The sequence below is a fragment of the Podarcis gaigeae genome, assembly GCF_964106915.1.
Source record: "Podarcis gaigeae genome assembly, chromosome: 3".
NCBI classification, from domain to species: Eukaryota; Metazoa; Chordata; class Lepidosauria; order Squamata; family Lacertidae; genus Podarcis; species Podarcis gaigeae.
This window is the reverse complement of record NC_139680.1, coordinates 17576965-17593505: the sequence shown is the minus strand read 5'-3', so window position 1 is coordinate 17593505 and position 16541 is coordinate 17576965. Positions and strand designations below refer to the sequence as shown.

Here is a 16541-nt window from a genome sequence, read left to right as displayed (position 1 = left end):
CGGCGATCCTTCCCAACCATTTTTCACAAATTCTGAGGCAGAACTGACTTGTAAATTTTAAATAACAACATTGCTGTGCTTGCCCAGTTGGATCAGGGCTGAGACACAGAGCATTGGAACTTTTCTTTACGATAAAGGAATGCTAGAATACCAGGATAAACAACCAGACTAGAAATGAAGGTTCAAAACTTTATGTGCCACAAGGACTCTCCAGCTCTCTCCTGCCATTTCCAGATTTGAATTAAAATATTTATTTATTTTCTAGCACCATATGTGTACATGGTCGCAAGTGTGTTGCTTGTGTGTAAGTAAGTGGGGGGGGGGGGGGAGAACACCTGTATAATACAGAATAAATATATCATAAGTGTATCTAAGAAACACTAACGGATCAGGTTGTCAAATACATATGTTGTCCCTAGTGTTTCTGCTTTGTAGGTCTGCCAATCTACTACAATCTTGTTTAAAAATACAACATGAATTTCAATCATGGCATAGTTTCCTTTGACCATTTATATAGCTTTTCTTTCGTTGCTTGTTAGACGTTTGTAATTTTCAGATTTTAGGAATGATCACTCCAATACATTTTAGGGAAGGTGCCCATTTTAAAACCCAATGATTCCTGTAACTTTTAACCGTCGGGATTCATATTAAAGTGAAGAACTCCAGATATTTTAAAATTAGTTTGCTAACCTTGCTGTATACCTATTGTTTCCTCAGGGATACCAACCTTTTTATTTAAAACAAAAAAAAGTTCCTTCCAGTAGCACCTTAAAGACCAACTAAGTCAGTTCTTGGTATGAGCTTTCGTGTGCATGCACACTTCTTCAGATACCTGTTTTGACTATGGCAGACCAACACGGCTACCTATCTGTAACTCAACCTTTTTATTTGTCAGGCTTATTCTAATCCCTTTGCTAGAGGTTCTTTAGCCAGGACAAATAATGAGGGGGGAGCCTTTTTTTGCTGTCCCATTCAACAAATTCCTCTAATCTTCAAACACTGCTTTCCATTCTGATACAAGCACTCATAAGATACACGCACTAATTGCTGATATCCGCTCTTTCAACAATTCAAATTAACACTTCCATTCCAATTTATCAAGCACCTTAATGGCATCCCAAGGGAGCATTGCTAATGGTTGTTTGTATATTTCCATGGAATCCGTTGTATTGTCTTCAGACAGGCTGTTTATCTTTTCCTTACAAACCATACATGATCTTTGTGCATGTAATTAGAGGCTATATTTATCAATTGTTCCACTAGGAGGCTAGTAAAACATGGAAGTGAAGTTGTTACTAGGGAGATAGGGCGATAAAATTCAACTACTTAATTATCTTTATTGGCTTTCACTAAGACTATAATCCTCGTTCGTCTCCGAGAACTAATAACTGATCCCCCTTCTTTTATTTTATTAAGTAATTTGGCCAGAAGAGAGCTTACATACTTACTACATATTTTGTAAAAAAAAAACTACTTAGGTATGTGCCCAATCCTGAATGTTCTTTTATTACCAAGGAACTACATGTGATATTCTAAGGGGGGACCTATTGGGTTGTTGTTTTTATTTTTATTATGTATTTTGTGGTTTTATATATTGATCTTATTCTGTGAACCACCCTGAGACCCCCAGGTATAGGGTGGTATATAAACTGAATGAAGAAGAAGAAGAAGAAGAAGAAGAAGACTTTGCAAAAGTACAATAGGTATTGTGAGCCCATCTTGGGGAAGCAGCACATTGAATGCCCCATGATCTGTGGGTTCAGGCCAGAGAATATATCTCAAGTTTATCCTCTTATCCAAACATAAGCAAGTACAAACATAGCCCATCAAGAGAAACGACGTCAGACCAAAAGCACTTTGCAGACAAAATACTTTTCACCAGTTCTGGCAGGTTGGTCTTTCTAAAGCAGCGCAACAAAACATGAATCCTAAGATTGTGATGTATTTTGAATAAAGAAATTAATTTTAAGCACAGAATAAACCCCATGAAAATACTGTGTCCCTCTGTCAAGAACAATATGACCTAAAATTGTGCAAGAAGACTAAGCTTTGCAACAAATTTTTTGTTGGGTGTGTTACATTTTCTGTTTTTTTTTCAGTTAAGATATTTTTAAAATCCTGCTTAGTTTAATTTGCATTGCTACATAGAACGCTGTTTCACACAGGTATGATTTCTTTCTAGAATCCCTGTGATATTTATTTGTTGAATTTATATCCTGCCCTGTCTTCCAAAGTGGCACATAATTTGTTTTGCGGAGGAATGATCCAAATTTAAGAGTGTTTTATGAAAAATCACAAAATTAATACAACAATAAAGATAAGAGTGCTGTTGATGGGAACGGCATGTATGCAGCTTGTGGGTATTACTTGATCTAGCTTTATTAATTTATTAAAATATTTCTATCCTGCCCTGTATAATTTATTAAAATATTTCTATCCTGCCCTGTCTAATATGACCCACCAAATGTTGGACTTCCAAATTCCACCATCCTTGACCATGACTATTGGCCATGAGATCTAAAAATTTAGAGGAGCTCACAGCCCATCATTTCCAGGAGACCACAGCTTCTGATCTGTACACTATACATACCGTATTTAGCACACATATTTAGCGGTATAGCCTCTTTAATTCACTTAGGTCAGCGAAAAGCCTGTAGGGCTTCTGCGACTGGATACTAAGCTGTTTCTAAGGACATACGCCTTAACCACTTGCTTTGTACAATACCTTTGGTAATAGCAAAATGCAGAATTGTATTATATAGAGAAAAAAACCACGTTTTCATTATTAATACATTATACATTAAAAATGCGGCCACAAACAGATCCAAACAGACAGCATTTTGCTGAGAGCCGCTAAAGGATCAGGCATGTGCTAGACATGGCTTTTACTGTTAATTAAATTCAGAGGGCACTTATTTTAGCAGAACGCCATTTGTTCGGGATTAATGCAATGATCTTTGGTTTTAAGTGAATAAACATTACACACTGGACCAGCTGAATTTGGGATTTGGGAGTCCCAAACTAAATTTAAAGAAATGAACATGTTCTCACTGCTCCACCCCCATCCCCTTTTCAAACAGTGACATGAAGCACAAAAGTAGAAAGTTAAATAAAACAAGCGCAGAAAATAGAACAGGGAAGCTTTTTATTTTGGAACTGTGAGCAATAGTAACATGGTCAAAATCCCCAGTCAGCCCCATCCTATAAATGTTTACTCAGGTGTAAGTCCCACAGAGGTCCAATGTGGTTTACTCTTAAGTAAGTGGACACAGGCTTGTAGCCTAAGCTATGTTTCCCTTCAACAAATCTTCTGACAGAGAAGATGGAAGGAAAGCGAAAGGCCTGGCTTTCTTTTAAGCTGATTCTTCCAGGCGGGAAATATTGGAGGAGACCTCAACTGCAATGGCCATCTTCTACCCACTTATTTTTTTGGGGGTGGGGGGAAGTCCCACTGAGAATTACTCCCAAGGAAAAGACACTAAAAACATGAAGGAAAAATGGGTCACTATTGGGGGGAAATACCGACTTTTTTGTCATTCCTGTTAGGTTTTATGGTTTATGTGTGTGTGGGTTTTTTCGTAATAGAAAAATAAAAATTTTCGTAATAGAAAAATTTGTGTTTGAAAACAACTACATAGAAACCAGATGTTTAATTGTCACAACTTTACTCTTTGTGAGGAAAAAGGGAAGACTACCCTCCACACACCCCCCCCATGATGGTGCTTGTGCTTAATTTTCTCCCAAACATAAGGGGGGTGGGGGGGACAAGAGCCTCCGTTTCGCATGTTAATCTGAATTTGATCCCCACTGAGTTAAATAGGATTAACTCCCATGTAACCGTGTACAGGATTGCAGCTTAGGGCGAAGTCCCCATTTTCTGTCCCTCCTCCTGGTTTGCCAAACGCCTCACAACATTTTCCCGCCAAAATGAGTCCTCATGCTGGAGGCAGTAGAAACACAGAGAAATAATAATCCAAGCAGTCATTGCTTGGAGACGGATATACAGGGTGCTTTTATGCTCCCCCCTTTTCCTTTTTTATTTTGGCTTCCACTTAGGAAGTACTGTAATAAAATCTCTCTTTTTGCTGACCCCCTCAGGGTGGGCGAGGTGTTGCTCGACCACACCTAGCATAACAGGTGACATCTTGCATTTCTGGCTGTTGTTTTCTATGAAAGGTCATAACTTCCGGTCTTGGGGAGGACTCTGAAGGAACATAAAAGTTGGAAGTTTTTTTGTAAGACCGACGTAAAGTCTGGCTGTTTCCAGAAAGGGCACCGCCGCCTCAGAGTACACATGGTTTCTAAAAGCCACAATTCCTGTATACCGCAACACCAGGATTACCTGTTCACTTCTAGATATTTATCTCTAACCAACTCCGTTTGTATAAGTATGCTCTCAGAGACTATATCAATAACCAAGCAAACTCGACATTATAATAGCACCTCAATTTTAAACCACTGGCATGCAAACTTTTTTTGTATAAAAAGGGAAGGGATAGTCTCGTTCCAAAGTAATGCAATCTCAGTTTCTACGCACACAAATATGCAAAAAGAATTACATTACATGAAAAAAGATTAGTCCACAAACTAGTATGGGGGGGGATCTTCATGGTACATTTATATTACTCAGGAATTTATTTATTTTTTATATTACTCAGGAACTGTCACAATCAGAAAGCGGGAGGGGACTCATACTCCAAATCTCTTAGCCTCATCTGCCAAGAAGTGATCATAATAAATTGCTATGATGTCTGAAAAAGTTATTTTTTGCAGAATCTGTCCACTGAGTTTTGGGATTTTTGAGGGGGATTGAGTTTCATTCATGGTCTGTTCTTCTTGCTTCAGAGGCTGCACCATTGCCCTTATAAAAGTAGTACATGGTGAAGCTGAATTCCTCAGCTCCGAGGCGGAGAAGGAGCTGGCTGAGGAGGCAGCTGGTTTAAATTGTCCCAAGTCCTGCAGCAAGAGGCTTGCCATATGTCAGGAAAATTCCTGCCATGTCCTGGTTTTCGGGTGTAAAAATGGGGGGGGGGGTGTTTTGCCAAACTGGCAAAATGTCAGGGAAAATCCAGACGTTTTGTGGCATTCCTAAAAAAACAGAAAAAAAGCTCAAGAACTTTGTGGGTGTTAGGAATTTTACTTTTTGAAATATGGCCACTCTTTGCAACAACTAGCATTTGCTAACAACAAGAATTTGTGGAAGCCCAGAGAACAGTGAAGGTGTTATAACGAATACCCCATGGTGGAATTCCCTCCTCCTTGTTCCTTTCTTTCTTATTTTTTTTACCTCAGCACAGTAACATAACAATGTGGATGTTCTAGAGTTGTTGTATTTCAAAAAGTAAAAACTAGGACACCCTAAATGTTGTTGAGATTTTTTTTAGTAGACAAATAGTGGTGCAATAATGTTATATTTCATTTTCAGACAAGCAGTTTACTTTTCAAATGTTATCAGAAGAACCAGAATTCAGGGTCAAATAATTTCACAGAAACCGCTTCTTAAAATGCTATCTGAATATTAATGCTTAATTAATTAATTAAATTCATTTATATCCAATGAGCTAGGTCAGGATTGAGGCAGTAGTCCTAAACACACATACTAGGGAGTTAAAAGAAAGAAAGAAAATGAAGCTTATTTCCATTAACACAGATAAGATTGTGCTTCAGATCAGTTGCGCCTATGTGCCATGGCAATCGATGTGAAAAATTAGTCACCGCTAACTTGCCTGATTGAATTGAACAGGAACTAAGTGCAACACACTTACTCTTAATCCAACCCAGTATGGTTTTAATATGTCTTGCTTGATGTTATTACACTACAAGGACATTTTATTTCGTTGTAGAATGCATGCCTCAGCCAGTCAATGCAATTAAATGTTTTTTAATTTCTCTTTTTTAAAAGCAAAACAAAACTGCAGAGAGGAAGGATCACAGGTTTGCAGTGACTGAAGAGAAATAGCACCGTTATTCTTGAACTCTTGATTTGTGTGAAAGGTTACGTATTTAAAACATTTTTATACTATTCTTCAACATCAGTGCCAAGAAAGCTACTCCAGGATGTTCCAAAACCAGCTAAAAATTCCTCTCTTCCATTGCTGAGTACTGCACCCCTGATAGAGGAAGTATCTGAAATAGGACTTTCTGAAGATATCTGAAACAGAGACCTTCTGTTAGTCTCAAAATGTGGGTTAGATTAGCATGGGAAGAAGCACTCTTTCAGGTTTCATAAGTAGGGACACATTATGGAGTATGCAGGGAATGGCTAAAAGCGCTATCAGCCAGAGGGCCCATTTGAATTAAGCAAATATATTTGGGGCTGTTTTCAGAAAGTGGTTAACAGTGCCCATTGTGTGCTGGTGATGTTCTCAACCCATACTGACCAAGAGCTATTAGCTACCATCTAGATGGGGTATGCAGTTCTAGCCCACTCCAGGTTACTATAATAGCTATACCGATCAGTAATGGGAAGACTCTCTTCCATTTTCATTGCAATGTTGGAACTATGTGTGGCCTTCTCTGGTCGAATCCAAGCACATATAAAAAACGCTGTGGAAATGCTTTTTAAAAAAGTTTTGAAAAACACATTGAATTTTGCGTAGCTCACTGACACCATCTAGTGTCACATTTGTATATTGCACTTTACAACACATATAAAATGTTTTATTTGCAGCTGTGTCCTCTGTTTATTGCCAAAAACTATGGCTTTCTCCACATTAGAGAGTATTTTGGGATATCCCTCACTCCAAACTTAAATTAAGATTTTCATGAATAGTGGTGGAACCACTCAGGGCTTTTTTTCGAGAAAAATAGGTGCCAGTACTCACCATGAAGTTGTTACAGTAAGTGTCACACTTTTTAAACCAAAAAAGGAGAGTTGCTGGTACTCACCAAGAAGTTGTTACAGTGCCACACTTTTTAACATAAAAAAAAAAAATGTGCTGTTACTGCAAACCCTTTAGTGCCTCCCTGAAAAAAAGCACTGGAACTACGGCATATTTCTGTTCTTAAAATGTAAAAAAGTAAACAGAGAAGTAAAGCCTATCATGCTGAATGTCTGAAATACTGATCACTGCTTTTTTTTTAAAAAAAAGGAATGAATCATACCTAGTGCTGTGACCCTAAGCAAATTTATGGGGAAATAAGTTTACTTTAAATGTATGGCCTCTTATTCCAAGTAACTATGTTTAGTACTTTTCTTTAAAAGCTCTGTAATTATATTTTTCATCTTTTAACACACTCCTATGGTAACTGGAGATCAAATGAAAATGATGTCATTGCTATTGTCTCATATGGAAAAATGATAAATATGAATAAGAGAGCACCATGTTACTCAAAATGCATTTTGCTAAATGTATGTTGCTAATGCTTTAAATACACAAATAGTTTGCATAATTTTAATTATAATTTGGTTTAAATTTCAGAACAGGTCTCATCAAGTTTTGTTACTCAGAACTGAACATGGAAAGTTTACAAGCACTGCTATCCATATCAGAAGAGATGGAAGAACCATGGCCAAAGAAACTCAAAACAGATAGTCAAGTGAGCTCAAATGAGCAGAGGCAGTTGCTAAAAAGTTTATGCTATGCAGATAAGAAATCACCAGACACACATCTAGGGTTTCCTGAAGGATCTTGGAATTTTAGTCCAAATGATTTGGAATTGCAAGAGAAAAACAGCACAAAAACCAGCTTAAGACAGGATCTACATTTTATGAATGCCCATTTGCATTCCAGATTGTTAGGAAATACACCATTCATAGAAAAATGGGCACTTGAAAATGATTACTGTAGCAATTTAAAGTATTCTGGTTCTGAATTTAATGAAAATATTAATTCATTGGTCACAAAACCTAAACCTTGGACCATTTTTGCTAAAGAAAAATCAATAGACAGTGGCAACATTTCAAAGGAGATTGAGTTACCATCAGTAAATATACTTTCTTACAACATCTTGGCAGAAAATATTGTTGCAAGACTAGAATATTTACTTACAGATGTGCCAGCATTTCAAACTAATGAAAATGGCACAGGTTGTCTTCATGTACATGGAGAAAAAAACCATATTCCCAAACCAGTTGCAGATGGCGGAAGCATCAGTGACAAAATCCCACTGCTACGTTTGTTAGCTGGCAATTTCATGAAAGAAAGAAAATCAAACATTGGATCGTTCTTATATGAATATAAAAATGTTGTGGGTGAGGATGAAAATATTTTATTCTACAAAAAGCAAACAAATGCCTTGGCAAAGACTAACTTAAGAAGGAACAAAGTATATAAGCACATATATATATCTTATTCAAGAAGCTGTGGAGTTGTAAATACCAAATTAGTAAAATGTGCTGCTTTTGAGTTATTTTTACATGATTGCAGCACTGCAGTTGAAAAGAATGCCTCAATATTCAACCATTTTTTTCTGCTCAATACTCAACAAAGGGAAATATCCAATGGCACCAGTACCATGGAACACTTCAAATTTTCCAGATATACTATAGAAGATGGCAGCTTTTCAGTAGTTGGTAATGAAAAAGAAAAAATGGCAAGACAACTTGTAATTTCTAACAAACACATTTTCCCAGAGAATGATTTTCACAGTTCTACTTTATGGTGGGGAAAGTTGTGTAGTCCTACAGTGCACAACCTGTCAGCAAACTTCAGACTATTTAACTATTTGACTTCAGCTCCACTCAAATTTGGGAAGTGCAGTATTCAACAATCAAATCTTCCAATGGTGAGTACAATGGAACCAAATATACAAAAGAGAACTGGAAAATTCTTCAATGAAAACAATATGTTTCCTGTTAAAAAATTTAAAGCTTCTCATTTTATTCCAAGAGCACATAACAAAGCACAAGCCATCAAAAGCAAACGTGTCCCAGAATATATAAGAACTTGTAGCAAAGCAACGATAAACAAAAGAAGGAATGGTAATTGTGAAGACTGTGGTTCTACTGAAATGAAAGTCAATTTTTATCCATTTGACACATATAAACAAATTTGCCTCACTACTGATTCAGAGGAAATTTCATTTATAGGATGTGTGATCTTTAATGTTGAAAATAATAAAAAAGATAGCAAAGGATATTTTGTTCCTGATAAAAGAATAACTTGCAGTGGCTCTGATACATTGACTTCTAATTGCATTCTCCCTCAGTTATATACAATTTGCAATCCTTTTTTGGAACAGAAAAGCAAAAGTAAAAAGTCTAAGTATCCCAAAGATATAAACAACAATAGTCAAAGGCACACATGTGAAGACAACAACATGCACTTCCCTATTAATGGCCTTAATTCTGGAAATGTACTTAAATATAATGGTGACCAGTATTTTACTTCAACTGTTTCTTATGATGTTTGCATAGATCAAAATAGACCAGTGAGTGTCAAAGCTCAGCGTTACAAGATTTCCCGGCATGGAAAAAGAAGAAAACTAAGTGGCTTTGTATGTGAAAATAATAATAATAGCGTTTTACCATACTACCCTGTTTGTAGTTCTAGAATCTCTAAGAACTTGAAACAGCCTAGCGTTAAAAAAGTAGAAAACCTGAATTTATTGCTTCAAAAAAGTATTTTACTAAACAGCACACATAATCCAGAGCTAGCATCTGTGAAACAAAATGCCAAAGATGTGAATAAGAAAGAAAATTCAACTTTTGAGCAGAGTTATGTAAGCAAAAGAAATCAACCTCAGAATATAACTACGCTATGTTTCAATTATGGATGTGGGGAAAGGGTTAGTTCTAAAGATACATTAACAATGACTTCATGCACAATGAAACAAGGCCATTTTGAAGATGCCACAGAAAAGCATTTATCTTCTGAAATTAAAAGCAGACACGAGTTTGAACTGAAAAATCAATTTGATCTGGTACTGGAAGAGCTTTTCATGTTTAATGAAATTAGTAAGGAAAATGTGGAAAGATGTGGGGAAAGAAAATGTTTGGAGAATGATCCCCTTGTATTTAATCATTCTGGCAGCATACTAGATGAAGACTCCAGAAATAATTTTGAAAATAAAGCGAATGCGACCTTCACCACTACTTGTAGTACTGTGAACAGTACTATTGTAAAGCATACAACTGGGATAAAGCCAACTAAGAATGAACAAAGTTTGTTTAAGAACACAGTGATAAAAAGTCCTGGGGAGCAAGAAGTACCACATGACCACTGTCCTTCGAGTGTAACACATGAAGAAATGTTCTATGCATCCTCTCAAGGTAACTATATTATTATGCAGTATGATCACATAGTTGAATTGGCCTTCTGTTGCATGTGAATCAAGAGGAAAAGGATGTGTCAGACCTTTCTGAATGTGCTAATACAGATTACATTTTCAAGGTAACTAGTAGGGCTGGTTTCAGGCTTGAGGGGCTTTGGTGGGACCCTTTCTCTATTGGTCCAGGCCAACATACCTGGCAGAAGTGACAGCTGGCAGCAGTGTCAGTTGGCTGAAGGACACCATTTAAGATTTCAACAGTGTCACAGAATGACGCAAAGGTTGTATTCCCATCCCAACTTACTTGGGAGTAATTCAGGAGTCCTTACCTCTGAGTAGATATGGTAAATATAGGGGAATGAAGTGTAGGCATCAGGAGTGGACTTGGTCAGGGTACTGGGGACCGGGAAGCTGTCCGGGGGTTCAATGTGCTGTTTCTGGTCATGATAACTGGTTAAAGGCATCAAAAGGTTATCTGGCAGGTTATCTAACAACACCAGTTCAACTTTAAAAAATAAATATAATACTAATTGTGAGTTTATTTTTTTACATTTAAGAACATAGCGATTCTCCTTGTAAACAACCTTTCACTTGGAGCCCAGCATTTGTGCCTCATACATTTATGGAAGAAAGAAGCTGTGGTTTAAGAAATGAAAGAGGTAAATTATTCTGATTTTAGTTATTTACCATGGAAAAGTTGTTACCTTATATTTATTTTTCAATGTAAATCACAGCAAGTAGACATTTTGCAATATGGGATTGTTCGTCTTGTTTGTGTTCCAGGTTCAATGGTAGAAAATGAAGCATATTTTGCTCACCGAAATGACAAAAAGGGTACGAAATATATGGAATGACTATAAAAATGGTTAATGTCTTCTCTATTTTGCTACATTTTGGTCAACTCTATTTGCTCCTCCATTAGATAGTTATTACAATATGAGCCAAAGTACAAACTTTTCAGGAGAAAAATTAGCCCACATAATCAAGTAATCAGCATTATTCATAATTGGGCAGCCCTGCCTGAGGGCTCCTCTGCCCAGATTCAGTTCCCTGATTGGCGATTTCAGTGAACCCTTTTGAAGTCTGCTTGCAGCCATGGTTTGGATTCACACTGCATCTGCAAACAGAGAAAGCAGGTCTCTCTGACAGCATAAAATTGGTTGATTGGCCCTGACAGTGAGCCCTCTTAGCTGTACTAGACTAGGGGATTCCTTAGTGCAGCCAATCAAAATAGATAATCAGTGAACCCTGCTTGCATAGGAACAATTTCGAGGTTAACTTTAAGCTCCCAATAGTTCCGTTGTCGTGACATCATTGTAGTCACCAGGCAGAGGGCCTTCTCGGTAGTGGCACCCACCCTGTGGAATGCCCTCCCATCAGATGTCTAGGAAATAAACAATAAACTACCTGACTTTTAGAAGACATCTGAAGGGAAGTTTTAAATGTTTGGTGTTTTATCGTGTTTTTAATATTCTGTTGGGAGCCTCCCAGAGAGGCTGGGGAAACTCAGCCAGATGGGTGGGGTATGTATAAATGTATGTACAAACAAACTATTATTATTATTATTATTATTATTATTATTATTATTATTATTAATCTGCCTCATACTGTGTGGGGTAGGTCAGTGTGGTCTTTTTTGGGGGGGGGGGGAGGGCATTGTGTGCCAATCTGGGACCTGTGCCTCACCTAATTAGTACTGTGGGCTAGATAACAACCCTCTCCTGATGACAGCTCTCCTCTGTGTCATATTCCCATCTTCCATTCCTCTTCCCCCCTGTGGTTTTCTGCCCATGAAGCTAAAAGCAACTGTGGGATGGGGGATCTGGAGGGAAAATCAGAGAAGTAAGGGCTAAAATTCCATTTTCTTCTTCTATCTAAGGATGGGGGAAGGAATGCTTTTAAAATGAATTTATACATGGAATTTGGCAGATTTGACTTGATTGAGCATTGTGGTTGTTGGACCACCTCTTGAATGATTGCTTATGTCAGAGTCATTCGTGCATTATCTCAGCCAGATGGGTGGGGTATAAATAATAAATTATTATTATTATTTTAAAAAGAGAAAGCCTGGCTAATTATATTCAAAATCATACACAAGCAATAGGCACATTATATGTATAATATGTGTAGAACAGTCAAGCCCTCTGCAGTACTTTATTTCCGTAGCACAATTTGTAAATATAAGTGTTTGTGTACAGTTATATGAATTGCTGCATGAATCTGTTTATGTACCGGCTACTTTAGGAAACTTGAATTGTATATGGGTAATAATATTGTAGATATACAAATGCATATATTATTTAAGAATTGTATTTATCACCACAATATTAATGTTGGAAATTACAATATCAGTGTTTGATCTAGATAAGAAGAAGAAGATTGTATTATTTCTCTTGGATACTATACAATAGATGCCCATGATGCACACCAAAATGTACATATATTTATTGTGGTACTGGTATTCACAATTCTGCAGCCTTCATTTGGCTTGGACTAAGAAAAACTTCAAACTCTCATAATGAGAAACTATGGTGAGACAGGGATACACATACAAAGTGCTTTCAGTTTTCATAATGCAGTTTCATATCTTTTTATATACAGGAGATTTTTTATTGGATGGAATTGTAAGAGTACAGCCTCTTAAAACATGTCGTGGTCCTTTAAGAGTTGGATTATCAAAGAAAGCTAAGCCAAAACAACTTCATCCATATTTGAAATAGTTCAATATACCATGTTTTAAAAAGCACTTTTTGAACCAAAACCATTTACAGTTTTTAGTACATTATATATATATATGTTATAAATATTTTTGGTTTAAAAGGTTTTAATAATAAAAGTCCTGTACAATGATATACAAAGATATGAGTGCTTCATAATGTAGTTTTACAGCATTTATTTATATAAGGATTCTGTGAAATTTCTTAACTTTCATATTTAATATGATGCAAATTCATTGGATAAATGCATTATCTTTGGTTAAGCTATTCTCATTTCTTAAAGTACACTAACAAAATGTAGCAGCTTATAGCATTTCATTAAATAATCAGCCATTTTTAATGATGTAGATCAGCGTTAATGCATTATAGAATACACTGGTCAATAATGATCTAAAGTCATGTCATTCACACAAGGACTTCCTGTGGCACAACATAACTTTTTCTTTTATCCCCATAGCCCCCCATAATCTGCTTTGGAGGGTTGGGGAAGCCCCAGAACAGGTTTTGGGGATGCAGGGGAGGAGGAGAGGGGGGAGAAACTTTGTTGCATCAGCAGACATCCTTGTGAGAATAAAGTGACTTCACTGGATAAGAACCCATAGCCTTCCTTATTTAATATATTCATATATTCTTCTTAAAAGAACTTGTGTCTTGATCAGCACAACACTAGGTTATATGCATGGCTACTGCATATTAGAATCTCTGCACAACTGAATTGTTGTTTGGAGCTACTACCTGTCACAGAGTTGAGAATGGAAGGGAAAAAAGATTGTATTCACTTTTCCCACTTTTCATATTCTGGCAAATGTTTTAGCAGTGTATTCATATTGAGGGTTTCTCCCCATTTTATAAGAATTCTCATAAAGGTTGTTGCCTGCTCACCTTTGGGCATTCCATGAGCTATTATAATCCAAATAAAAAGAATATCTCAATTTGGGATGACAGGGTGCTATAGAGTTGTTTTACTGCACATGCCATTAGTATAAGGATCACACATTTAGTTGCATATGTGGCCAAGCTGACCACATGAATATTCAAAGCCAATGACAAATAAAGAGAATTGCTTCCTATTAACAATTAACATTCACATAATGGGCAACCCCATTCCCCTTCCCAGCTGCTGCCAATCTCAGAAACTTAATAGATAGCCTTTTCCCTGCCACAGTATGCCACCAAAGTTGTGTTAACAATTGTATTATCTGTGATAAAATCCTAAAGGCAATTGGACCAAAGTTAGTTGTGAATGAGTAACTTATTCTGTTGTTTTAAGTGAGGCAGTGCAATCCCATAAATGTATATTCAGAAGTAAGTTGCATTAAACTAAAGGAGACTTACTTCTGAGTAGACATGAATAGGAGTGCACTATTAGGCACAAGTGACTTTAACTAGATGGGAACCAATAACTTCAAACCCAGTTCCAAAACAATCACGTTGTTTGTCTCATTGAAACATAGGAGCTAAATAGTCTTACTTTACCTTGCTTTGTGTTTAAGACCAGTTTACTGAGTGATTCCTAAACACTGGGTCACAGCTAGAGCATGTTATGTAACTTCCAACTGTTAGCACTGGAATTATGATAAACAGTTGATTATTGGTGTCTATGTTCACATGTTTTTTGGAGTTATGGGTGATTCAAAGTAAACATGTTTGATATTAAGCCCTTTTATAAGCATTTTAGTAGTTATTGCACTAAGTTGATATTGAAATTTCCTATTTACATAAGCATGTTATGTTGAAACTGAGCCTGCAATTGTTCATATTACCTAACTCTCTTTTTCAGTCAGATTGACTTAACTTTTAAATAAAACATTAGCAAAAACCAAAATAAAACACAATGGCAAAAAAATGGTAACACCAAATAAGACAGCTAATTAAGATCTGAGAGCGAAATAAAGGATTTTAACAATTTAAGCTATTCTTTTCTATTTCTTCAGTGTTGCGTGTCGAGGTCCCCAGGTCCACCCCAATAACTCACATATCACACAGAATTTTTGTTTAAGGTTTTTGGCATAATTTTGGCCACAACTTTATTAAAATACAAATTTGTGAGTGGTTGCTTAGGCATTGGTTGCGACTATCTGCCCCCATCATGGGGGACAGACTGACATTCCGCACGATGCGAAAGTCAGAATGGGGGAATACACTTGGGGGTTACGCGGAGCAGGGAACCTGCCCTCACCCCAAATGCAACCAGGAGCTCATTGCTATGGCCCGAGCCCCCTTGACAGAGTGGACAAGCAATAGTTAGCCCCCAATTCCTTTAACGGAATCCCTTGCAGCAGCAGCATTAGAGGAGCAGGCACAGCCAATCCATGCCCCTCAACCAACCAAACCATAAACCAATGCCTAACCGCAACCTTACAAGTTGTGACGATTTGCTACGCAGTAGGCAAAAACCAAATGGCCCCAGCCAATCAGCCAAATGGACAAAATTCCTACCAGGCCCCCGCTCCAAAGCAGACGACCCCATGACAGGCATAGCAAGGTCAAAGCGAACAACCCTATTCTAGGGAGGGAGGGACGGGCAATCCGCTGCACGGGCGAAAAGAGGAAGCCCTGGCCTTGTGCAAGGAGTTTTAGCATTTCTGGCTGTCAATCAATAAATAAATGGCAACATTAATTTCTTCCCAACAACAAGGGAAGCCCCAATCGCATCAGTGGCCAACGATCAGTTAGCCCGCCCCCAACTTTGGAGTGTCCTGGCGGCCCCCACCACAACATGTGCTCTCCATGAAGGAGAACACGCTTTTTCAAATATCTGGATACTTGTAATTTAACAAAGAGCAAGTCCTAAGCTATGTAACAGGACTGGAATGTAGAACTTTAATTGCAGATTGAATATCAGTTTTAGATAAAGGAGAATTGGATTATGCAAAATTACACCAGCTGCATAAAACAAATTATGCAACGACAAGCTATTTTTGAATCTCTGGACCTTGGCAGGATGTTTCCTTTTGATTTCAACAATGGCATCTGAAACAGAAGAATATAGCAACCCTCTAAACCCTCTATATAAAGCATCTATTATATATTCTGTTCCTCATTAGATTTTATACCAGTAAATTGTGGGTGTAAACTACTGGCATCAGTGAGAAGAGGGACACAAGACATATACATTATGCTCATTCACTTTGTGGAAAAAAGGCTGAAGATGGAGCTACACACTACACACAAACAAGTGGAGCACAAGTCCAACGGCATTTAGGGAAAAACAGCTTTGGAACAGGCTGGGGACAGCAGAAAGGGAGTATGTTTAATCTGTTCCTACAGACCACTTTGCCACAACAAAATCTTCCTTAAACAACTTCCTTTCTGGGTTCCAGGCATATATTTAATTCTTGCAAACATACACCTGGTACTTTAAGGGGGGGAAGGAGGAATACATTGGGGGCATTTTCATTGGAAAAGTGGCAGGAGGAAGGGCTAACCACCAGGGGTAGGCAACCTAAGGCCCAGGGGCTGGATGCAGCCCAAACGCCTTCTAAATCCGGCCTGCAGATGGTCCAGGAATCAGCGAGTTTTTACATGAGTAGAATGTGTGCTTTTATTTAAAATGCATCTCTGGGTTATTTGTGGGGCATAGGAATTTGCTCATCCCCCCCAAAAAAAAAG

General features: G+C 37.5%; 2 protein-coding genes and 1 long non-coding RNA gene across 14 annotated transcripts in view; 2 read left to right on the top strand and 1 right to left on the bottom strand.

The window, feature by feature from the left end:
- The window catches only part of KCNS3 (potassium voltage-gated channel modifier subfamily S member 3), a 466063-nt gene that overhangs the window by 313268 nt on the left and 136254 nt on the right, over positions 1–16541 (bottom strand). The gene's annotated exons all lie outside the window — the stretch shown is intronic.
- The window catches only part of LOC310840754, a 190788-nt gene that overhangs the window by 106106 nt on the left and 68141 nt on the right, over positions 1–16541 (top strand). The gene's annotated exons all lie outside the window — the stretch shown is intronic.
- On the top strand, positions 1950–14840 carry RAD51AP2 (RAD51 associated protein 2). Of its 9 annotated transcripts, none has more exons than XM_083730117.1 (6): positions 1950–2070; positions 5903–5994; positions 7427–10213; positions 10770–10871; positions 10996–11046; positions 12814–14840. In XM_083730117.1, the coding sequence occupies exons 3-6, from the start codon at positions 7459–7461 to the stop codon at positions 12930–12932; spliced, it is 3027 nt and encodes a 1008-aa protein (XP_083586243.1). In that variant the 5' UTR covers positions 1950–2070; positions 5903–5994; positions 7427–7458; the 3' UTR covers positions 12933–14840. The 9 variants fall into 9 exon arrangements, with proteins under 9 accessions (XP_083586243.1, XP_083586242.1, XP_083586244.1 ...); XM_083730116.1 differs by lacking the exon at positions 1950–2070 and adding an exon at positions 2618–2730; XM_083730118.1 differs by lacking the exon at positions 1950–2070 and adding an exon at positions 3238–3258.